This window comes from Rhamphochromis sp. 'chilingali' (genome assembly GCF_963969265.1).
Source record: "Rhamphochromis sp. 'chilingali' genome assembly, chromosome: 20".
Lineage (NCBI taxonomy): Eukaryota > Metazoa > Chordata > Actinopteri > Cichliformes > Cichlidae > Rhamphochromis > Rhamphochromis sp. 'chilingali'.
In genome coordinates, this window is record NC_137947.1 from 11,831,777 (window position 1) to 11,856,464 (window position 24,688).

The window sequence follows — 24,688 nt, forward strand, 5'->3', positions numbered from 1 at the left end:
TGGCCGTGGCAGTAAAAACTTGTTCTTGACAGCAGTGGCTGTAAAAAATGTCTGGTTTGTATCAGAAAATGACTGAATATTTAATCTTTCCCCGTAAAACTCTACAAACAGCCTTTGGTGAAAAGTGGATTCATCGCAGTGGATTGGATTGGCAGATATTACTGTAGTCAGTGACTGTTTAAATTATTTTTACATTTTATCCTCTTAACTCCTTATGCTCAAGTGGGAAAAGTGATTGCGAGACTAAATAATTTGCAGCCGACTAGCTGATCTCTTATTCTTATTGCAGAGTATATTTTTTCATTAACTCATAATAATATCTGGCAGATAGGAAACCGCATATGACCAAATAAATAATATACTCTCTGGTTTCAGTGCAAAAAGCTTCAGGCTTAGACTGAATGAACAGCGCACACCCCGTGCATAAAGCTCATATGTACGCACAAGGAGGAAATACTACATGAACTCAATGCACAAAAAGAGCTGTTGACTTATGATTGAGGTCTGTAGTCACTCCAAATATAGCCTCCTTTGCAAGCCTGGCAACTGCTAACCACTGAGCAATGCTCCAGCGCTCATCAAGCAGAGAAATCTGACAGAGCGTGCTTGCTCGAGGTTTTACATGGATGAACTGTTGAGAAGTGGTTACTGTAGAACGGTTACTGGGCAGTTTTTGAGCACGGATGTAGCTGCTGTTGCACTTGGAGGCTCTGTGCAGCAGCAGTGGGTCAGGAGGTCCTTCAGGGAGTTTTAGAAAGTAAAAGGAAATAGTGTTTTGCTTTGCAGGTTTTAAAGCTCATCATTTGTTGATTTGGGATAAGTGCTTTGAAATTGAATAATTAGGAAAAGGCAGGCCGGCCACAGCTTTTAAAATGTCTTATTTAGAATTTCAACATTTCTTCGGACTGTTGGGCAAACATGATCTTCAGCTGTATGGGGAAGGAATTACCACAGGCCTTCTTATGGGGAAGGAAGTGCTGCAGAGCAAAACAGCACAGAAGACAGAATCTGTACATTTCTTTTTGGGTCTACTTTGCAAGCCCAGCAAATCAATAAATAATTTGATTAAATGAAAAAAAAAAAAAGTTTCACAAAGCTGGATATGAGACTCTCCTAGTTAATGTTAAAAGCTGGCATAATGGAGATGCATGACTTTCACTGGACAGCCATTCTATGATTAAAGCAGAATGTAAGTGATGCAATGTTAAAAGAAAAATAATTTTCCACTTCTGAGCTATTGAAATGCCAGACAGAAACTCTGAAAAGACCATTGGTGAGGAATACTGATGAGAGGTCCACGTACCTGATCTCCTGCCTAGCAATCACTCCCGAGCACCACTTCCGTCTGTCAGTCGTATTACGTGCGGCAGAGCGAGCCAGCTCGTTCGGGTAAATTGCAACAGTGTGTGTGCACGAAGGGCTGCAGGACAATCTTTTAATGGGCAGCGGAGGCTGAGGACTGCCCATCCTGTCCATTTCAATTAGACAAAAATGCTGACTACTCTTGCGCATAGACACACACAGACACACAATAATTTTCTCCGTCTGGAATGAAGTCAAAGCCAGGGGTTACAATCAGCCATGCGTTTTTGCTTGAAAAATCATTACACTTGACAAATGACTTCCCAGGTGCTCCAACAAATAGTCGTGCCAATCCCCCCCACTGTGCTGTCAAAGAGGGAAAATGGGAACGTGGCAGGACAACAACTTACAAGTCAAGCAGAACTCTGTTATAAAAAATAAAAAGCTTCATCACCATTACATTATTGTAGCATCTTTAATAGAGTTCTTCTTTTAACATCTGTCGTATATAAAGTGTTTCCATGGGGAATAATAATGCTAAGAACACAGGGTAAGACGGCATACTTAATCTTTTATGGGACATTATAGGAATAAAGATGCAGACTGAGTGAAGAGGTGCTAACGACATTACAGACTTCTGCTTTGTCCCACCAAAGAAATATCCAGGCTATGTTAACAGCGTAGAACAGATATACTGCAGCCTTTATAGAGCTGAAGGTCAAACTAGATTGATTCATCTTTTAGTCTTGCCCTTTTGCTGTAAAATGCATTAAATACAGAAGAGCAAAGTGGTGTTTTTAGCATTTGACAAACAGATGCACCGTTCTGCATTCCTTTATAAAACATGAAAAAAAAAATCAAACATACAAACTTTGTATATTTTCAAACATACAAATACCCATGATGCCTCAGGCAGGCACACTAGAGAAGCCTTTCAGGACACAGTGCACTGCGTCAGGATGCTTCAGCCACAATACTGATAGCTGGAACTACAGCAACATGCGTTAATGATTGATGATGAGCTGCAGTCTTAATTGTCTATTAAACTTCTTAAAACCCGTCCAAGCAAGACTGCCTTTGATGATATTGGTAATGTTGCCCTATACACCTGCTGTCTTCCGCTCTCAATTGCAACTGGTCTCCTGTGACATTATGTCTTCGGTGTGGCAAAATCCCAGGCGGTATCCTGGGCACACTTCCACATGGCACGCACAAGCCGAGTGAAGCCCATGTCTTTGGGTTTCTCCAGCCCACGCATGAGCCGCTGCTTCATGATGGCTATGAACTCCTTATTACTAAGCTCCCCATTCCCTAAGGAAGACAGACAGAGAAGGAGAGAAGGGGGAGAGGGGTGATGGACAGGGGAGCGGGATGATGAAATAATAAAGGAAGAGTAAGTAAGACGAAGGAGCTGACTTCCATTTATTGATGATTTCTACCTCCGGAGGCTTTGTGTTTCATAAATATTTAGAGCAGAGAGATATGATGAGACTGTCAGCTACTTACCATCACAATCAAAGAGCGCGAACACCACGTCGCAGACGTGATCCGACAGCTCCACTTTTGCTACGGTGCGTGCCACCTGCTTCATGGTGACTGAGAGACAGAGGGAGGAAAGATACACAGATAAAAAGATTCACTGTGAGAGCAACACAGGCACAGACTCACACATGTCAGCACATCAGCGGTGCAAGTGGAGAACAGTGTGTGCAAATCAGACTGCTCGGATCAACAAAAAGGGTTTCAATTCGCTGGGGAGGCTATCGGATGGACACATGAGAGAAAGAAGGGGCTGAGAGGAGAAGAAAGAGCGGACCGCTACAGGAAATCCAGCTGGGAATGGAACTGGACTGAGGAAAATATGGAGGATGTAAGGTTTATCAGGATTTACCAATAGTCACAAATGGAGGAGGGCAGGTATGAAAGACGAGTGGGGGTGAACAAATAAAACGTGACAAAAATTTCCCTGCAAATGGTGAGAGAAAAAGATGAGCCAGCACGCCATCAAGAACCTCATTACTGGCCTTCTTTTATATATTCAACAAAGCCATTGTGCAGATCCAGATCACACACCCACACATGAGAAACTGTTCTGAAAGGGTGTGAAATCAGTGGACTTGAGTGCAAGATGAAAGCAAAGGAAAAGAGAGTAACAAAGACATTAAAAAGCTCAGCTGAGACACGAGCTGCTTCGGGCTCGAAGAGGAGAAAAACGGTTTCAGTTCATGGACGGCAGCAGGGAGCAGAGAGTTCGCAGACATGTGTCTGCCAGCTCGCTGTGAACCCACAGCATCCTCCCAAAGCCGCTTTACGCAAAGTCAAAAACACACTGATACACATACGCGGTTTGTTACTGTGCAGAAATGCCACTGAAACCAAATGCCTGAAAAAGCACCTCGGGGTAGACCCTTCGCTCCCTTAACACAGCAGCTGCTTCATAAATGAATCAGAACAAATGGATGCACAGACCGAAAACATATGGAGGTCTATTGATGGACTGAATCACTGCAACAAATGAAGGAAACAGACTCCTCAAACAACTGCCACAGGTCTCATCTGCCGCTTTTGTTCTCACATTAAAAAGATTTTCATTGTCAGCTTCTGACAAATGAATTGAGTAGTAATGAAAGTGCTGAGCCACATAAAGACAGTACGAGTGATTTAATGAATTTAAACTTTGTAATTAGTTTTCACCAGTAAGCACTGAAAATAAATTCTTCAGCACTGAGAACAGCATAACCATAGTGAACTCTGTGGGCGATTTTTAAAGTCTTAATATGTGAGATCTTTCAGGGTTTTTTCCTAACTAAACCCCTTTGTGACGCTTTTTATGTGGATGAGTTAACCAACTTTTCAAAGTGAAGAACTACTACTGTGCGGTGTGCAATACACTGCAGGTGTTCACGGTATAATGGGGGGGGGGGGGGGGGGGGGGGGGGGGGGGGGGGGGGAGGCCAGTTAGTAACTGGAGTTTGGCTCCACTGTAAAAAGTTACACCAATCGCTCTTCAAAAATAATTACCGAAGTTTTATGTCTGTTTGTGCCCCCACTGTCACGGTCCGCAGTGGCTGACCGTGTGGAGAGTGTTTGGAGGACCCAGGTGCGGACACAGACAAGCAGACCAAATTAACTTTAAACAAAAAGCGAGCCTTTATTTGAGGCTGGAGTACATGAACTAAACTAAACGAGAACTGAACAGGGACAACAACTAAACAGGAACCTAAACTGGGAAGAAACTACTAACAGTGAGATTATGAACAAGATTGTGCCAGAACATGAGGGAACTGTGAAATATAAGAATAAGCATCATGAGCCATGACCTGCACAGAGACTTGAAACCTGACATGACATAAGGCGTGGAACACAGACGACGCGACACAGACTGAATGAAACACAGAGACTAAATACACACAAGGGATGATCAAGGGAAGTGGAAACACATGAGGGGGAACAGCTGATACACATGAACTTAATGACAGGACAGGGAAAGTGAAACTACATACACTGACATTAGACGGACTTTCAAAGTAAAACAGGAAACATGGGGATTAGACGCGACCTGAACTGAACATAACCACACAGACAGGACGCATGCCAGGTAGGTGCACAGACAAGGGAGACTGAATACAGGAGGAGATGACATAAACACCTAAGAAACAAAGGACTAAACAGCAACCTTGAAATTAACTAGATGAACTAAACTAGGGCACAAATGAATACCAAAATATATAAAAACTCAAACACTGGGTCACAGACCCAGCCCATGACACCCATTTCTCAATGCAGGAACTCCAGCAACACTTAAGGAAAGAGGAACAACTTTACTGACTGACCAACGGGTTTCGGCTTGTGGATGACCCTGATGAAGGCCACAAGCCGCAGTCAGTAAAGTTGTTCCTCTTTCCTTAAGTGTTGCTGGAGTTCCTGCATTGTGAATTGTTTCATCCTGTCTATGCACCTTGAAAGTAGGTGAAGTTGTGCCAAAAAAGTTTGCTGTGATTTGTGCCCCCACTTCTGATGAACTATGATCTTAGGGATTACAGTGCTAATAGCCCTATAACAGTCTCCACCCTAATGCCTAAGCTCTCTACAGACTTAATTGTTGTTGCGTGTAAAGTGACTGAGGCTGCAAGGCCTCAAAAAGTACATTAGTATTTGTATCAAGTACTGAAAGAAAGATCATAGTTTACCCATGCTACACTTTAAAATACTGACACACAGAACCCTGAATGATCTCCCCCAGTGAATCTCAAACACCTCAGAGTACAATATTATCCAGAAATAGCACTTACCTTTTAAACCGCACTCTAATTTGTGAATCCCAGAGCCTTCAGCTATCAGGGTTGCACCTTGGATTCAGAAAGTAGACACCCTCTCTACTTTTAAGAAAGACCCCAACTTTCCTTTTTCATATACAGTGGGGCAAAAAAGTATTTAGTCAGCCACCGATTGTGCAAGTTCCCCCACTTAAAATGATGACAGAGGTCAGTAATTTGCACCAGAGGTACACTTCAACTGTGAGAGACAGAATGTGAAAAAAAAATCCATGAATTCACATGGTAGGATTTGTAAAGAATTTATTCGTAAATTAGGGTGGAAAATAAGTATTTGGTCACCTCAAACAAGGAAAATCTCTTGCTCTCACAGACCTGTAACGTCTTCTGTAAGAAGCTTTTCTGTCCCCCACTCGTTACCTGTATGAATGGCACCTGTTTGAACTCATCATCTGTATAAAAGACACCTGTCCACAGCCTCAAACAGTCAGACTCCAAACGCCGCCATGGCCAAGACCAAAGAGCTTTCGAAGGACACCAGGAAAAGTATTGTAGACCTGCACCAGACTGGGAAGAGTGAATCTACAATAGGCAAGCAGCTTGGTGTGAAAAAATCAACTGTGGGAGCAATCATCAGAAAATGGAAGACATACAAGACCACTGATAATCTCCCTCGATCTGGGGCTCCACGCAAGATCTCATCCCGTGGGGTCAAAATGATCATGAGAACGGTGAGCAAAGATCCCAGAACCACACGGGGGGACCTGGTGAATGACCTGCAGAGAGCTGGGACCAAAGTAACAAAGGTCACCATCAGTAACACACTACAACGGCAGGGAATCAAATCCCGCAGTGCCAGACGTGTTCCGCTGCTGAAGCCAGTGCATGTCCAGGCCCGTCTGAAGTTTGCCAGAGAGCACATGGATGATACAGCAGAGGATTGGGAGAATGTCATGTGGTCAGATGAAACCAAAGTAGAACTTTTTGGTATAAACTCAACTCGTCGTGTTTGGAAGAAGAAGAATACTGAGTTGCATCCCAAGAACACCATACCTACTGTGAAGCATGGGGGTGGAAACATCATGCTATGGGGCTGTTTTTCTGCCAAGGGGACAGGACGACTGATCCGTGTTAAGGACAGAATGAATGGGGCCATGTATCGTGAGATTTTGAGCCAAAACCTCCTTCCATCAGTGAGAACTTTGAAGATGAAACAAGGCTGGGTCTTCCAACATGACAATGATCCAAAACACACCATCCGGGCAACAAAGGAGTGGCTCCGTAAGAAGCATTTGAAAGTCCTGGAGTGGCCTAGCCAGTCTCCAGACCTCAACCCCATAGAAAATCTGTGGCGGGAGTTGAAAGTCCGTGTTGCTCGGCGACAGCCCCAAAACATCACTGCTCTCGAGAAGATCTGCATGGAGGAATGGGCCAAAATACCAGCTACTGTGTGTGCAAACCTGGTAAAGACCTATAGTAAACGTTTGACCTCTGTTATTGCCAACAAAGGTTATGTTACAAAGTATTGAGTTGTATTTTTGTTATTGACCAAATACTTATTTTCCACCCTGATTTACGAATAAATTCTTTACAAATCCTACCATGTGGATTCATGGATTTTTTTTTCACATCCTGTGTCTCACAGTTGAAGTGTACCTCTGGTGCAAATTACTGACCTCTGTCATCATTTTAAGTGGGGGAACTTGCACAATCGGTGGCTGACTAAATACTTTTTTGCCCCACTGTAAATTATAGTTCAGGCTAGTTCGGGTGCCCCTAGAACCAGATGTTCACAGAGGTGCCACAGGGCCAGTGTGCTCCCTGATGCACTGAGCCCATCTAATCTTTTCTCTTTCACACTCTATATCCCTGTGATTTTGTGCCACATCATTATTCCTTTCACATCTTACGTAGTTTATGCTCTTCCTTCTTTCTCCATGCAACTTTGTGCAGGTATCTTTGGAGCAGCAGGTTTCTTTATGAGTGACTGGCCCCACCAGCCGGTTGAGTGTTTACTGTTCTACTGTAAGCTCTTTTCTCTTTGCTCATCCAAGCCAGTGATGGCTGCAGAGCCTCCCCAGGCCTGTTTGTCCCAGAGGTTATCGTCCAGTTTTTTGTATTCAACTGCTGTTGCACACCACCCTGCAGTAACGGACTTATGGAGAAAGAAACCATTTAATGGTGGGTTAACTCAACCCTAATCATCCATTCACTTGCCCGGTGATAATGCTGGCATGTTTTAGGGGACATCAGCAGCCTGTAGTAGGAGCACAAAGCGATCTGTCATGTGTGCATAAGCAGTTTTTGTGTTTGAATTTGCACAATTCTTCAGGCCCAGGGGAAGAAGTGGTGGATAAATGGATGGACTGATAAAAAGATGACAAATAGCTGAGCTTGGTTTGGGAGAAAAGCCAGGAAAAAAAAGATGTGGGAAGCAGATCTGGCTGTCAGAGTGTTAACAGCCATGAGATGCAGACGATGAAACGGAGAACAGTTAAGTCTAAAGGGGGATAATTAGGGAAGGGAGAGAATGTCAAAGTAAAGGGTGACTGTGGGTGTACCTTTATCTATGGAGGCTCCAGCCATATGGTAGAAACTCAGAGCTGTGTCCACGTCATTTACGTTCTTCAAGAAAGTAAAGAAGTTCTCCACCTCCTCAAATGTGATGCCCTGTGCGACAAAGAAAAATGGACAAATTTGTTACAAATCCTTCCTGCATTTGTATTTGGGCTATTAGAGCATTCCAAACCTGCGAAAAACAGCCAACTATTGTTAAGACAAGAGCTGCCACTGTAGAATACCACATTTGGAGGACCTTAGGAGTGTGACACAAATGACAAGAGGAAGTCTGCATAAGCTTTTGACACACATGGTTAAACATTGTGCCACAGACCAACAAGGGGACAGACAGCCTAAAGCAAACATGCGCACATACACATATAAACAGACAGATAGTCACACAGCTGCTGCACTGCTGATGAGCTTATTTGCAAAGAAAAGTGAACAGCTGGTCTTGGGCTGTAAATAATACTTGAGTCATTTACATTACAGGTTCTGCCAATACTGACAGACTGACAGCAGGATTGAGGAAGACAGGGTAAACAGTAAAAGAAGTGAAGACAGACAGGGAGCGATGCTTGCTGCTGTTTAATTCCTTAGGGAGACAACTCTGGCAGCATCATCTTTTCCCTCATGACTTGGAGGAACAGTCACTTCCCTGCTTTCTGTTCCTTTTCTCTCCTAATCGCTGTATTTAACCATCAGACGTGCCTTATCGTAGCTAAGTCTGACATCTGTGGTGCTTTAATGTATAACAAACAGCTCTGTGACAGTCCACATCGTTACATTCCAAAAAATTGAAATGGGACATATTTCGCTGCAACACCCCTGGGAATACGATATGCATGGGTGTAACTTCAGTCAGTTGACTGATGGGGCTCGTTACCGTGAAACCGATCCAGCATAAAAACGGGGTTCATGCAAAGAACTTGAAGTAGGAAGGAGATATAAGCATGTACTAAATTTAGAAATTATGATTTTTACATTACCACGAATGTCTGTGGAGAATTTTTATGCTTAAAGCAATGTGGCTGTAAAGCAATAGTCTTGTCTTTTTTTTTTTTCTTTCAAAGACTACTCAACTGAGGATAATGTCTAAAAAAAAAAAACACAGTGCAATTTTGTGAAGACTCTGAGACGACCAGAGAGGAATGAAGAGAGCTAACTGCACCAATATGAGGTCATCCCAAAATAGAGCTGAAGGTGGCTGGAGAGACTGAGTTGGTAAGGTGGATAAGATCAGACACTGTATGTGCTGCCCACTCCCAGTGATGTATTACCTCTCATCCAGACTCTCACAAAGACTCTCAATGCCCCTGCACAGTCTCTTTTTCCCTTACGCATGCACCGTCTGTCATACATCCTCCCATGTAGGCTAATTAATTAAAACACTCAGAACACCTCATCAAGCGCTGTATCTTACCTCTGGAGTGGCTAAGACTTTCAGAGCTACATTTAAGGATGGACGAAAGGACATATTTATTTACCTGTGCATCCTTAAACATTTTCTTCAACCCCTTCTGCATCTGCTTGAGTTTACGAGACTGGACGCCGCTGTAGGCCAGCAGCATACCCCCGAACTGCCTCTCAGTGATTCTGCCGTCCACAGGATCGTTCCTCTCAAACTAGGGAGGGAAAAAGAGAGAAAAACAGATCAAGTGCTATGTGGAGGAAACAACATTTTTAGTAAGGGAGCGCACAGGGAGATGGGAAACAGTAAATACTGATGTCAGGCTTCAAGCTGAGTCACGTCTGGAGCTGGCATTGGTGACATTAAATGTGCATGTGCATTTTTGCAATGTTTCACTGCAACAACAGCATGCCTCTGCTGTGTCAGGTCAACACACTTGATTTATGACTGAGGATGTTTGACATTTCTCTCTTAACTTGTTAACCTCTAGAAATGTTGCATTTCTGGCAGGCAGGATGTGACTAAGCCCCCCACATTATAATAATGAGAATGGCACGTATTCTTTGACCTGTAAGTTTGTAAGCATAAGAGTTACAACTATAAAGAGTCGTCATGCATCACTTTGAAGCTGACGGTTGGTCCCTAGCAGACATTCCAGGCTCCAGTTTCCTAGGTAACCCTGTAATGTAACCTGATGATTACAGTATAGCATAAAGTCAGTTAAACCTCAGGGATATCAGTCTGTTCATTTAGGAAGCATAAACCATTGTGAAACCATTTCATGTGCTTTGATATAAAGGAAAGAAACAAAAGATGCATTGGAGAAGCAACACAACAACACCACCTGCGAAACCATCCTCATCATTTTTATCTAATTTACCCTAATTTACGAATAAATTCTTTACAAATCCTACCATGTGAATTCATGGATTTTTATCATTTAAGTCTTGCACATTTCAACAATGTACTTACTTTTACTTTGTGTGTAAAACCACCTGTCACTACCTCCTTCCTTCCCCCCTCACAGAAACATTTTTTTATTTAATTGTTAGGGTAATTTGGGACTACATATAATAGTAAGATTTGTTTCCTCAGCATGAAAATCCTTCCAGACTGATTTGTTTTTTCTAGTTTTTCCATTTGCTATTGTCCTTGTCACTACTTGTAGCAAAAGATGTTACCTGCAGCCATTTCAGGTTGCACATGTAGTCCAGCGCCTCCAGTATGGCAGAACAATATGATCAGTGTCTGTAAGGTTTGTTGTTTCCCTAGCACAATTTAAATTGTGTGAAGGAGATACTAGGAGATAGGCTGTGACCTGCGGCGTGCTGGACAGGGGAGTAAAAGGGGATCAACCTTAGCAGCAGGACTAGTATCTGCTCTTTTGTGAAAGGAGGACCAACATGACCACTGTTAAGAGTCGTACAATGTAGCTACAAACTGGTCACTGTGCTCATAGGCCAGAGCTGTTGGGTTTGCCTGGCAGCACCAGAACGGGCTTGTCCGCCACTGGTGCGCCGTTCTCTACAGAGATGGAGAGCACCTTCACACTGAACATAAGAGCAACATCAAAAAGTCTCGAGACACTGTTGAAAACGCTATGAAATGCTAGCCACTTCAATCGCTTTTCTTAAATTCAAGAAGAGTTAAAACTCAGGAACCACTCATTTCATGTTGGCTGCAGTTATTTAATCTGCTTTCACATGAAGTTGCTGAATGTTAAAATAAATTCAAACTTATCTGTTGTGTTATGATTTCCCCGAATGACTACTGAGGTATCATTAAGGCCTGACACATAATGCTTCCTTTTCTTGCAGATGCTCAGATCTGAGTCCTGTTCTCTGAGCCTCTGATAATGCCACTCATTATGGTTTGGAGCATCATTTAGGCACTAGGCATGGTAAACACCAGCTCAACCATATGCTCAGCAGCACTGATCAGCTGTTGCTACTGACTTCCTCATCGTTTTTGTTTTTAATTTATGTGTAAAACCACCTGCCACTAGCTCCTTCCTTCTCCCCTGATAGAAACATTTTTTTTTTTATTTAACTGGACTCTGGAACTACATGTAATACAGACAGTGAGATTGTTTTTGGCTCTGTGAAAAAGCTATTCATTTTCCTCTGCAGCTCCTAATAAGTACAGAGACTTAATATGCATTTAAATTCAAATGGACTGTAACTGTACACAAACTGCAGTAAACCAGTAGATGGAAAATTGAAGTTGAATCATCTCCTCATTAATTTTTCCATTTTTGTTACCTCTAGTTTGAGCACGTCGTGCTGCAGTTTCCTTTGAAACTCCAGGAAACTGCCAATGGTGAGTTTGCCCTTCAGATCCCCTCCAAAGAAGTATGTGGTGAGAGCAGAGCTGCAGCCACCTGTCTTCAGGGTATTTCCTGTGGTAGAGCGATCGCGGTGTCGCATACCCATGCTGGTCTGGGAACGAATGATGCTCTGGACCTACACATACAGAGAGCCAAGTGTCAACCAGAGTGTCCGTGCAGACTAAGTTTTAGAGGTAGTTATAAACTACATATATATTCACTACAATATATACTATATAGACTGTATAAGACAAACTGAGCTGCATATATGTTGATGTTAGCACAGACTGCTGAGCACAGCATCTGTCTCTTTGAGAAAGGGTCACACTGGTGGACAGCAGTGTGGGAGCCTACCTTTATTGCTAGTCAGTGTGTGTCACTGTAAAACAATCAAAGCTACTCTGGTTATTCAATCTCAATATAAATATGTGGGCTAGTTCTTTCAAGCTTCTGTCACGTTTAATATGTTGATTTTGCGCAGGTTTGCGTGCATCTGCTGCACGTAGGACATCCTGCTGATGTCAGTCTAACCTGTTCAAACTCCTCCAGGTCCACCTCTCCATCGCCGTTCAGATCAAACATCTTGAAAGCGATCTCAAAGTTCCTCTGGGGAGCTGGACACAAGAGCAACACACAAAGCCACATGAAGAGATACTCTCAATTACACACAGTATATTACAAATATTACACAAAACACATAATTGTACAATATATTCAGTCTTCTCCTCATTCAAGGTGGCGCAAAGTTCTCACACAGGGAAATCAACCCTCTAACTACACAGCAAAAATTGGCCCCGCCTTCCACCAACACTGAAGCTGCTAAAAAAACCACTCCACACTCTGTTATTTTCTTTTGCTTTAATACATTAGTAACTTAAACTTTACTGTCTACTTTTGGAACCTGATCTAAACTGTAATATTTTGTGAGACTATGTATATAAGATCTATATACCCTGATGTGACAAAATGTTACGAACACGCTCACTTAATATGCTGTTGGTCCTGACGAGACAGCTTAAAGCCATCGAGGCACGGACTTAAAACGAACTCTGAAGGTGCCTGTTGGTAGCTTGTGCCAGGCCCTATTAGCAACCCCGTTAGTCGAATGATGTGTTTCAAACCCCATCCCTCATTAACTGTTTGACCTGCTGCAGAGCAGCACGAGCAGGGATTCACCACTGCTGACCCCACAAGACTGCTAGCTTTAGACATGCTCTTTATCAACTGGCTTCTGTCTGTCCATCCACCAGCACAGGAAAAAAAACAAATACATAAAAATCACCGTTACCAGATGTGACAATCAAAATTTATGTGTTCATCTGTGAGTGGTCATATTTTGACCGATCCATGTATTTCATACACCAAAACAATAACATGCAATATAAAATATTATACAGTCTCTCCTTAATTTTTAATTCTTTTCATGGCTTCACATTGTTATTGTACAGTTAACTACTATGAATATTTATTGCTTCAAATATTCTTCAGTGCCTTTTATGGAAGATTAATCTTTATTAAAAAGGCACTATGAGGTGTAAATCTAAATCTGGTAGGCAAAATACATCTACTTTGCTGTTTTTTGTGGCTGTGTTAAACAGATTGAAACCAACCATAATGCATCCTGCTTCGTCTGCTTTAAAAAAAGGCTTGTCCTTGAAAACTTCCCTTAAGGTTTTCTCCCTATGAACGGATTATAATAAAAGGTCTAGCAGAGTTGGGGATAAAAGTTTACTAGCCTTTGGAGAGGAACGAGTTGAGCTTCATTTTCATTTTATTACCAAACACTACGGCCCGTTGGGAGTGGAGGCATTAATGTGCGATTTATTTCCTGTATGAACCACCAATACTAGATCAAGGTAAGACTGATTCTGTGTAAGCAGACTTGGTCAGCTCACATTAACATTTAAAATCCACGTCTTATACATGTCCTGTCCTCCCTAATAACGTCGTATCAAAAGACATCCATTCTTTTACTTTCTGTCCTAACTGACAAGTAGAAATGTAGAGAGCAGAGAAGACACAAAAGAGACTCTCATGAGATCTGATCTGTGAACTATGCAGACGATTTAAAAGATGTTATACTTAATGAGACAGGTCATGTGAACCACTTCAATTCTAGGAAGTCTTGCACATTTCAACAATGTACTTACTTGACAGCACAGTGGTGAGAAAGATGTAGTCAGAGAAGGAGATAAGGCCACATTCCCCCAGTGTGTAAAATATGCTGTCCTCATCTGCAAACTTCTCCCTCTCCTGGGCAATCTTCTGCTCATCCAGGTCAGGACACACACACACACACACACACACACACACACACACACACACACACACACACACACACACACACACACACACACACACACACACACACACACACACACACACACACAAAAGGTAAAAGCTATATTAAAAAACCTTCCACATGATCCAGCACTAGCCTTACAGCCTCTATAGCTGTGCAGTTGTGTGTGTGCAAGCAAGTACGTGTGTGTATGTGTGTGTAGGACCAAGGCTCAATTAAAGACTTGCTCAAACACAAAAATCTAAACACATTCTGGTCTTTCACACACATACACACACAATAAAAAGTTCACTTCATATAGCTGGGTTATCACATGAACAGTCATGCAAGTGCTGCATACACATGAAGCCAAACAGGTGAGGATGATGATGGTTAGTCAGCAGTCAGCTCGAGTATAAAACATTGTCCACCAGAGACCGTACTCACAGTGAGAAACTGACACAAAGAGAGGGAAAACATCACGAGAGACTGCAGCACAAACGCACACACCATTTGTTAAACATAGCTGTAATGTAACCCAGAGCATTAATCATTAAAAACAGGGCGAATTAAACTCTCTCTCACACACACAAACACACAGTTAACGACATGTTTTCCATGTGTATATCCACAGCACTGCATGAAAGTGTGACTTAATCACATGCACACTACACACTCAGTGACAGACTTGAAAGACAGTGTCCCACTAGTAGGGCTCTCCACCAAACAGACGGACAGAGCATGCCTAGAGAAGGAAGAAGGGGTGGAGGAGGGAGCTCGGCAACGCTGAGCCCATGTGGAGTTACCTCCGTCTGTAAAGGGGTCCATTTCAGAGGAGTATGAGGAGGGAGGAAAAACAACTATTAGAAAAACAAAATCATGGCCTCTGCTGTTTTTTTGCTTTGTTTATAGCAGGGCTTTAATGGCAAAGACACAGATTTGCATTCATATAGCTGCACACACACACACACACACTGAAACAATCTTGCTCAAAACAAGATAATTGGTCGATGCCACTCAAAGTTAAGAATTCAATTATGCTTTGCAATCTTCACGGTGTGCAACTACAATTAGTGTACAATGAATAATCACACTAGGACTATGATTTGCTGTGCTACATATTATCACATTTTGTGTACACAGAGCATATCTAAACTGAAGTGAATCAAAGTCATGTTGCAGTATAATCACAAACGCAGGCTGAGTACACTACAAATCAAAGCTAATCTCATGTTATCACTTGCAAGGGTCACAGACATATACTAACTACATGAACCAAAACATGTATAAATATAAACATTTGGTGGCACCCCCTTCATATCAAATCTTTCAAATCATTACCCCTTTGACCGACTCCCTTCTCATTGCATACAAACAAAAGACAATTAGTATGAGGGCATAAAGTTTATCTCTATCTCCAGTTCATGTCTATCCTCAGTTTTAAAAGTCAGAGATACAAAGACAACAACAGTTTCTACTAGTACTTAAGATATATTCATTCTCCAAGGAGAAGGGAGTGAGGGAGAAAGGGGAAATCAGAGGGAGAGAAATTTATTTTTTAATCATACAGGTTTACAAGAAGTGACAGAATAAGAAAGACAGCAAAGGGCAATGTTTTAATTCCAGGTGCTTTGCAAGCTTTTCTGGTGTAACTGTGTGTATAAATGCAAGAAGGAAGAAGAAGAAGAAGAAGAAAGAGCAAAACAAGATAAAGTGAGAGGTGCGAGAGTGAAAGAGGTTGGTACTGTCCCCTAAGTTGGGTACAATAACACATGGAACAAGTCCTCTGGGTCCAAGGTGAGAAGCAGCTGTAATGCCAGTCTACAAAACAGAAAAGACAAACACTTCTGCACGAGTGTGTATGCCAGTAGGCACAATGGGACAGCTACAAGGCCGTACACCAAGACTCATAAAAACACTGGGCCTCATTATAAAGATCAGAGCAGAGGCACCAAGCACATTAGGGGTAGTATCACATTTTTCACTCGTCTGAGTCAAGGATAACAGCATCCTCACAGAAAAGCCTGGAGTGAAACAAATCCAATTACAATCCAGCTTCCCACAAACTGAGATGCTATTTAAAATTAATCAAAAAGACAATGCTAAATTAGCAAACTAATTTTTTACGCTATTTAATATAAAACAGTATAAAGATGACATATTCAAATAAGAAATTCTACGGTTTGTTTTTTCAAATTTTTTTTCGATTTGCTGTTATCGTCTACAAATCTGATGAAACTACTTGATGAAGATGATTTGGTATAAAAAGAGCCTCCCTGCGGTGGTTGGGGATTCATAAGTCTGTAACAGACTAATGAAGAAAAATATTGTTTTTTATTGTAAGATTGTGACTAATTTAGGCATTTTTGACATACACTTCATCAAATCATTAAAGGATTCAGAGAATTATACATAAAGTCCAATTCAGAGAGTCAGTACTGAATGGACATGTGCAAAAAAAGAAGGCATGCCACTGTAGTTTCAAGCTTTATCTACAACTGTCCTACACAAAACACACAAAAAATATAACTATACAGCCAGAATCCTCTACAGAAATCATGGAGCCACGTATAACAGGGTAAAGAGGAGAGGACCATCATCTCACACTTCAAATGACCCAAACTTATGAAATCCCACATTAAGCAAAACATGTTTTCCTTTTACAGTAATACAGTAATTCCCTCAGATCCCAAATGCTTACAGCGTGTTTTTAAAAGAAGAGTTGATGCAACAGTGACAAACACCCTACTTTATAAGAAATGTGTTGCTGAACAAAAATTCAAAATGGGCTGTTTTCCTTTACATTTTACAAAGAATTTCAACTTTTTTTCACAGGGTTATAAAAAGGCCACACGATGGAAGTTTTTTAAGTCTTGTAGGATCCCCTCTATAGCTACAGATTTCAGTGCCAATGAGCTGACATTAAAGCATTCTCTCTTTGTTTGTTTTTTTCTATTCGCTCTATGCTATAACAATGTGCACGCTGTTAAGAAGAAGAGGAGGTATGGCACTGTGAATATCAACCTATACTCCATGTTTCATACTCCCCATCCTGTGGCTCTGTTGTAAGGATCATGCCTGGACTTACACTTTATCCTCCATCTTTCTGTCACTAGTGCAAGCCTCGGCTTCCGACTTGAGACACACAATACTGGATTCTCCAGCAAAAAGCCAGTGAACAGTACAGAAATGCACACAGAGTACAACATCAGATAAAAGGCAGAAAGTCTTATCTACAAAATGCAGCTACTAGGTTACTTGATTCCTTAGACAGACTTCGTCTCTGTGTCTAATTAGTTAGTAATTCATTAGTTTTGATAGCTCAACAGGGAGGACATTATGCCTATAAAACACCAACTACATTTAAATCAGTATTTAACACTGGTAGATTTTTCCCAAAGCACTTAAATGACTGTAAACGTGATTGCTGCAGCAATCAAGTAAATTAAAACCTATCTCTTAATCAGTACCAACTTCATATCTGTCTGTATACATGTGAGTGTGGCTGCTTTTCAGACTTCTGGCTTGAGCCTGGACATGTCTACATACTTGTCCTTGTGTTTCAGCTAGAGATGACAATCCGACTAGCCTGTTAGGTGAGGCAGAAACACAGGACTGACAGAGCTGCTGTCTGGGCGTCACTGGTAGCAAGGAGGAATGGACAAACAGAGTTAAAGGTCTGGTCAGGGCTAATCTCTCTAGTGCACTAGAGCTAAGGAATAGCCCATGGCTACTCTGACCAAATTTAAACTAGCTTTAAGAAAACTAAGCATGAGACCCGTACAACCAGGCACAGCTGAAGGGATGCATGCAGAAGGCCAAATTATTCATTCATTATTCATTTCACGCAAATACTAAGGAAACATTTTCTAAACACTTAAAAGTGATATACTTAAAAACTTGCCATAGAAACATTTTAGATCCTAATTTCTTTGATAAAACCAAAACAGCTTGCAGCAATGCAGTCTTATATCGACACCCTATATCAATCATCAAATGACAGATGCTTCAATGCATTACCTTCATTATTTAGTGTTTTGTTACTTTTACAAATAACAAACTGTATATAACATGATTATCTGGACAGTAATTTCATTTTCACAGTTTTGCATGTGTACACGACTATAAAAAATTAGAGATCAGCAATCAAGATGTCAAAAGGTGAAAAAAAAGGGGGAAGAAAAGCTCATTATGAAACTAAAAGTCACTTCACCCTATCTTGTGTCAGTGACAGAGAAAATACAAAAAAAAGGGGGGCATGCTCCAAATACTTAAGGATGTGACAATGAACACATCTGTGCTAATGAGACTGATCAAATCTCCTGACATCCAGTGTCATAACAAAAGCAAACAGACAACTGCTGAAGCAACTGACTGATATGAGACACAATTCACATAATTCTGTAATCCGCTTGTACACACATTTGGATACCAAAAATACATAATTTGTCATCCATGTATTTTCTGCTCTTTCACTCTTTTTCCTCCATGACTGCCATAATAAAAACACAAATTTATGAGTCTAGGGTTTGATGAAAGGCTCAGGCAGCAACAGGGAGAATTTGCTCTCATTCTGCTGTTTATGTGTTTATTGAGTGACGCCTGTCCTCAAGTGACCTCGCATCTGAATGCAAAGGTGAGTTTCAAAATAACGTGGTTTACTGGAGCGTGTTGATGAACTGACTGGAAAAAAAAGAAAGAAAGAAAAAAAGGTCAGTGACATGTAAAGCCTGACCGACAGTGCAGAAAGAGTGAAAGACGGGAGGAGTGTGACAAAAGATGCATTAAAAATGAATCAGGACCGTTGTGTCCTTTGCACCGCAGTATGTGATGTGGTAGCTCTGAGGTTACTGTCGCTTTTGTGGGTACAATAAATGATTTGAGTATCAGGGAAAACTGAATTCAGGATGACCTGCTTGAGGGTAAAAGTCAATCCAGGTCTCAGCTTGATATTTCTGAATGGTCTGACAGCCTACAAGCCCACTTGCACTGCATCTTCAACACAGCATGGCGCCCCATTCACAAACTACGCACCCCAACAAACACAAAGACGATGTGATTTTTCATCTTTTACTGAGCTGCAGACGATAATTTCTCCCTGTATATGATCGCATCATTGGACCAAAACACTGCATTCTGTAGGTGGGTCGGCAGGTGTGTGGGAGGAGAGAAAATTAATGCATTAGCCACCTCTGGTCTCAGGGGTAACCACAAAGCAGGTTTGCCATTAATAACTTATGCAGTGAGCACATTCAGTATAATGCTTCCTGATGTGGAACGCTCAATAAACAAATTTTGTTCGTTGAGGACTGGCAGCTGTCTTATAAACGACAGGTTGAACTGAATTAAAGGACCAGCTTTTGAGACAAACCAACCTCTAACTGAGTGGAAGAGAGAGAAATAGAGAAGGATCAGGAGTATTCAGTGTATTTTTGTGTATGATCTTTCAGTGTCAACAAAACAGAGAACAAAGAAAGCATGTAGAAAATTACACACAGCGGAAGAATATATACACATACACATACACACACACACACACACACACATATATATATATAAATAACAGCACCATTAGGATTTTATATATATATATAAAAAGTGGTCTGTATCAGTCCAAGCAGCAGGCCCTGGGAGCGTCCTGTGAGATCAGAAAGGGTAAACATGACAACAGTTGGTGTGACAAGTGGCGTGTTTTCCATTGGAGCAGCACTCCCTCTGAGTGACAGGTTTCGACTCTCCGTCGGTGGAGGTCATCCGGAAGACAGCGTTGCTTTACAAACACAGTGAGCCAGAACATGTAGGAACAGTTTGCATACATTTAAATGTACAAACCAAGTCCTGCCTCCAGTAACTCTAAACCATGCTCTACAGAGATCATGCAGCACTGACACCCGGACAGTCCAGAGGATGGATTTGTGCAGACTATCAAGCACACCAATTCAGCCTTGACATCAGCTAACAGAGCCTTTATGGCTTTTTTCTGGGCCCAAAACCACCCTGTGATGACATCATGCACAGAGAGGGGGCGCCGCCACCAGCTACTTTCTCTGTGAGACACAGGCATCAGAGCAGTGCATGCTGGGAAACAGCTCAAGTGCCAAAGCATTTGGAAAGCTACAGCTGTTATTAGAAGAAATGAAAGATGAGAAGAGAGAGGTGTGCGTGTAAAGCAAGACAGTGAGAGTGCAGGGGAACAGCACCATTAGCATGTCTTACTGACCAGTACTCTTAACAAAGAAATCATTTCAGCGAGCCTTTTTATTCTACCTTTGCAAAACTTAAAACAACTATTTATGTATGAAAGTAGGTGGACTTTACTTTGGGGTCCGATTAGTATATATAAATGATATAGGATTGCTGCAGTCTTTAATAATCGCTGTCAAGGCAAACTATAGCCTGCACTTTCAATAATTCAGCAGGGAAGGCATGGTATATAGCTGCCTCTAACAAAGCTTTACAAAGGGCACTGGGAAGGTCTCCAACACAACGTCCAATAACAATGTGGAGTTGGAGTTTGCATATTTGATACAGGATCACAGACAATGGGGCGTGTGTGCCTACTTCACATTATTGCACCACCAGTCATGATATGGTGAACAGGCTGTAACTTGCCCTTTGCTATGACTAGCTTATCTTCATGCAGTGCTGACTGACAGAAGCATTCAACCTGCTTAAAGACCAAATCTCTTTGACATTTAAACAATACTACAAGTATTAGGTATCTTACTGCAGCGGATCAAATAAAGAGACATGGCAGGGGTGGAGAAAGCTATAACAACCAAGTAAGTTATTTGCCAAGATAAATCTCAAAGTGCATAAGGCAGATAAGCATTTATATTACCAAGCTTTTTGGAGTCTGTTTAAAGGTGGTTAACAATTAAACAGACCAATTTCCTGATTACTAAAGCAGCTACTTGTGCAGGTTACTGTCCAGCTGCACTGTCTTTAAAGCGGTTACCAGCCAATCAGTAACAAGTACTTTGCATGGCCATATTCTGCTTACTATAAAAAAATAAAGCACTAAAGTACTACAGTACTGCTTTATTCTACTTCCAACCCACCTGCAGCAGCTTGAAGCTATGAGGGAAAAACCAGTATGGAATTTTAGGAATTGTTATTGGCAATCTAGTTAAGATGTAAATATTAAAAAGCACACTTTGGCTGCTGTCCTAGTCAAAGTGCATGTAAGTCGTGGTAAACACTGGAGAATAAAAGTGTCTGAATAGCCGTTCCCCTGAACTAACAATGGTGAACACCTATGCCCTCCATATTACTGCAGAGAAAGAGCCAGTAGTCAAAAGAAAGTAGAGAAATCAGAGGGAGAGGAGGAAAGAGTATAAAGGAGATAGAGGGAGTAGCAAGTGGCTACAGAGTGCATTTTTTCATTCAGGTGCACACATGCTGCTCGGCACACACCCCATACCTGCCAGAAGTCCTGCAGAGAGGGAGGGGCAGAATGAGAAGGAGGGAGCGAGACAGAGGAGATGAAGAGGAGGTGAAGGGGGAAGGGGAGTTGGTTGGTGGAGAGTGGGGATCAGCAGATGTAATGATTGGGAAAATGAGGCAGAGAAAAAAAGAGGGGATGTTGGGAGACGGGGAGTTGACAATGATGGTTATTCAAGAGGAAGAGAAGAGAGAACATGGGGGGAGGGGTGTTATTTGTTACATGAATGAGAGAGAATGGTTGATAAGAGCATGAGAGAATAATCAACAGTTAACAACGTCAGGTCACATCAACATTGGATTAGTGCAGCTGAAAAGCATACCAACATGATGAGGACAGAAAGAATAACCAGAGCGAGGCAGGGAAATAACAGCAGAAGGAGAGGTGCGCTTAAACGATTTGTCGAGCAAAGACAAGCAGTTAAAGATTTTTAAAACAATCGCGATACTGCACACATGGATGGAAAACAACACAATGAGCAGGTTGAGTCAATATGAACCACAACTGGTAAACAACCATACAAGTTTGTCTTACATAAAGACTGAACCTGGAACAAATTTAGTGTCAGCGGGAGATGGTGGACAGAAGGATGTACACCTACACATATTCCCACTTAACTATGCCCAAACATTGCAGTTGGCTTAGCTATTTTTAAATAAAACCATGGGAAGTGAGATACAGAGGCCTTTAGGAGACCTTTCATGGCATTCTCACACATGGTGTGGGCTTTAGCTTTGGTTTAGCTGAAATGCTCCCTTCGTACTTAACTATATTTCCATTCACTTCATGATTTAAACAGATATTGTACCATTACACTTCTCTGGGCATTTCATGTAGGTCTTACTCATTGTACTTTTCAGGTTTGTGTTAACCTAAATAGTAAAATGGAAAAAGTAATAGTTTACTCCTCTAAATTGCTAGAGGTGAGAAGAAGGTGTGTCTCTCTGGGCAAATGAGGAGTTAAGAAGATGGGAATCTCTCGGGCCACTCTAGCCATGGCAGTAAAATTGCCAGGGAAAATCCAAAGCTAAACATGCCTGGCAAATGCAAGAAACATGAGGACTGAAGCATCGGATCATTTACATAAACAGACAAGGGCCAGACAGGACGAGTGCTCCACTTTAATTTTGGTCTGCCACACAATTTCATAAGCCCCTTTGATTACTATATATCCCATACTTTTAACAGATTTTTAAAATATGGGTGAGTAAAAGTACTCTAGGTCTCACAAAACATATGGTAAGGTAAAGCAAAAGAGCAGGAGCAGAGAAAGGAGTACAGGAAGAAACCTATGACAAAAAAGTAGACTGCAATCCCTCGCTACCTGTTCATCTGACTTCAATATGGAGATCAGGCAGAGACTCGTAGCAACCTGAGGCCTGATGAATTTTGTAATGAGGTTAGAAGCTACAATCGCCACACTGATGATTAGCTAATATTAAATGAACGCTTAGCTGTTGGGTGTTGAGAGGTGCTGTCCGAAATCTATGGAAGGGCAGTAATGGTCACTAATCAATATCAGTAAATGTACTTATGCAATATGATCTTGGTGATTTATATTCATGGAAATGTCAGCATTTAGAGCACTGGCACTAGCTCCCTGAAGTCAATCAGTGTCCATAAGGGGCCAGCCTATAATGCTTGCATGCTGCCATTGTCTTTGAAGAGGTCATTATACAGTGGGCGGGCCTTCTTTGTGCATGTCCCTATTATAGTTACTCTTAAGTGCTTTGTTAAAGGCACCTTCACACTAAATGGCTTTTCTGGCCTTTAATCCTTTTTCTGAATTTTAGAGCTCAAACAATAGTCAGAAAACAACACATTCGGGTTGGAAGCAGACAGCAAACGCAGGACCAAAAGCAAAGACACGAGCAAAGAAGTATATAAGATACTGTTCCTCTTCAATATTTAAGATGGCGGAGGCAAAAACATTTTTTGACTGTTATTCTAATCTAATATTTTGTTTTGACAAAACTGACTTACACACAACAGCTTAACAACAGAAACAAGGAAAATACAAAAAAAATACAAGTTAAACATGTTATTCAGACAGCAGCATTAGATATTTGCTACTAATTTCTGGATTGTTTGCTGGATGTAATGATGTTTTCTATTTCTTTGCTTTCTCTTTGCCACTTTTGAAATGCTGCAATCCAACTTCCTGCGATAAGTATTTAATGTTTGTTCAACAGAGTTATAGATTCCTTTCATGCAAAGCTCTCCAGCATTACCAATTCATCCAGAAAAATGAACAAATGTAGTTCTGTCTCTATGCAAGATTTAATTCACAGTTTTCACACAAAGTTGCTAATATTTTACGAGTTAACCTGTGATTTGGCTCTAGTTATTTTTCTTTCAGAGGGGATAATACTGACTTTTATACTCACTTAATTTCAGTAAGACCAAACCTTATAAAACCTCACTCATAATTCCCTCTCTCTGTTTGCATATTTTTTTAAGTCATGAACAGATAAAAACCTTACTATAATCTGATGATTAAAAGGCTAATTATCAAGTGCAGACTTCATTTGCTTCATCTTTTCTGCATGAAGATACAATTCTAAATATTTTTAAATACATTTTTAAAAAAGGCATTTTTCTAAATGTCGACTTCACTTTGGTCTATTTCTGCTCAAGAAAAAAAAACACATCTTTTTTAGATTTGTGGATTATTCAGAGTAACTAGGCTGCTGATTAAGTTTTCAATGTTTTCAGTCTTTTAAAGCTAAAAACTAAAACAATCAACAATTTGTGTGACTGAAAAAATTCTTTTTCTTTTTTTTTTATTTGTTTTTTATTTGATGAACTGATTCTTAAATCTGGGTAATAAACCCCTCTGTTGGACTAGTAAGATGTAACAAGCTTTGCAATAGGAAAGATATAAACCTTCTTCTCTTGGTTTACATTACACTCACAAAAATCCCACAACAGCTACTCTAAGCTGAATTTAAGAATTAAAAATTAAGCTATGACACAATTAAACTCCTGGTGACCTGCATGATGACCAAATAGACCAAGACCTAGACACCTGTTCCTTACCTTGCCATCATACCGCTTCACGATGAACTGGTCGAGGCCTAGATCTATGAAA

At 41.2% G+C, this 24,688-nt stretch overlaps 1 protein-coding gene across 1 annotated transcript in view; it reads right to left on the bottom strand.

Moving 5' to 3' along the window:
- Window positions 1–1,758: 1,758 nt before the first annotated feature.
- micu1 (mitochondrial calcium uptake 1) overlaps window positions 1,759–24,688 on the bottom strand; it is a 38,929-nt gene continuing 15,999 nt past the window's right edge. Inside the window, exons 5-12 of the mRNA XM_080869841.1 lie at window positions 24,637–24,680; window positions 14,023–14,137; window positions 12,404–12,486; window positions 11,808–12,008; window positions 9,623–9,760; window positions 8,138–8,246; window positions 2,809–2,898; window positions 1,759–2,613 (exon numbers count right to left, since the gene is read on the bottom strand). Of these exons, the coding sequence (XP_080725967.1) occupies window positions 2,453–2,613; window positions 2,809–2,898; window positions 8,138–8,246; window positions 9,623–9,760; window positions 11,808–12,008; window positions 12,404–12,486; window positions 14,023–14,137; window positions 24,637–24,680 (941 nt within the window). The 3' untranslated portion in view covers window positions 1,759–2,452. The remainder of the gene's footprint in view (window positions 2,614–2,808; window positions 2,899–8,137; window positions 8,247–9,622; window positions 9,761–11,807; window positions 12,009–12,403; window positions 12,487–14,022; window positions 14,138–24,636; window positions 24,681–24,688) is intronic.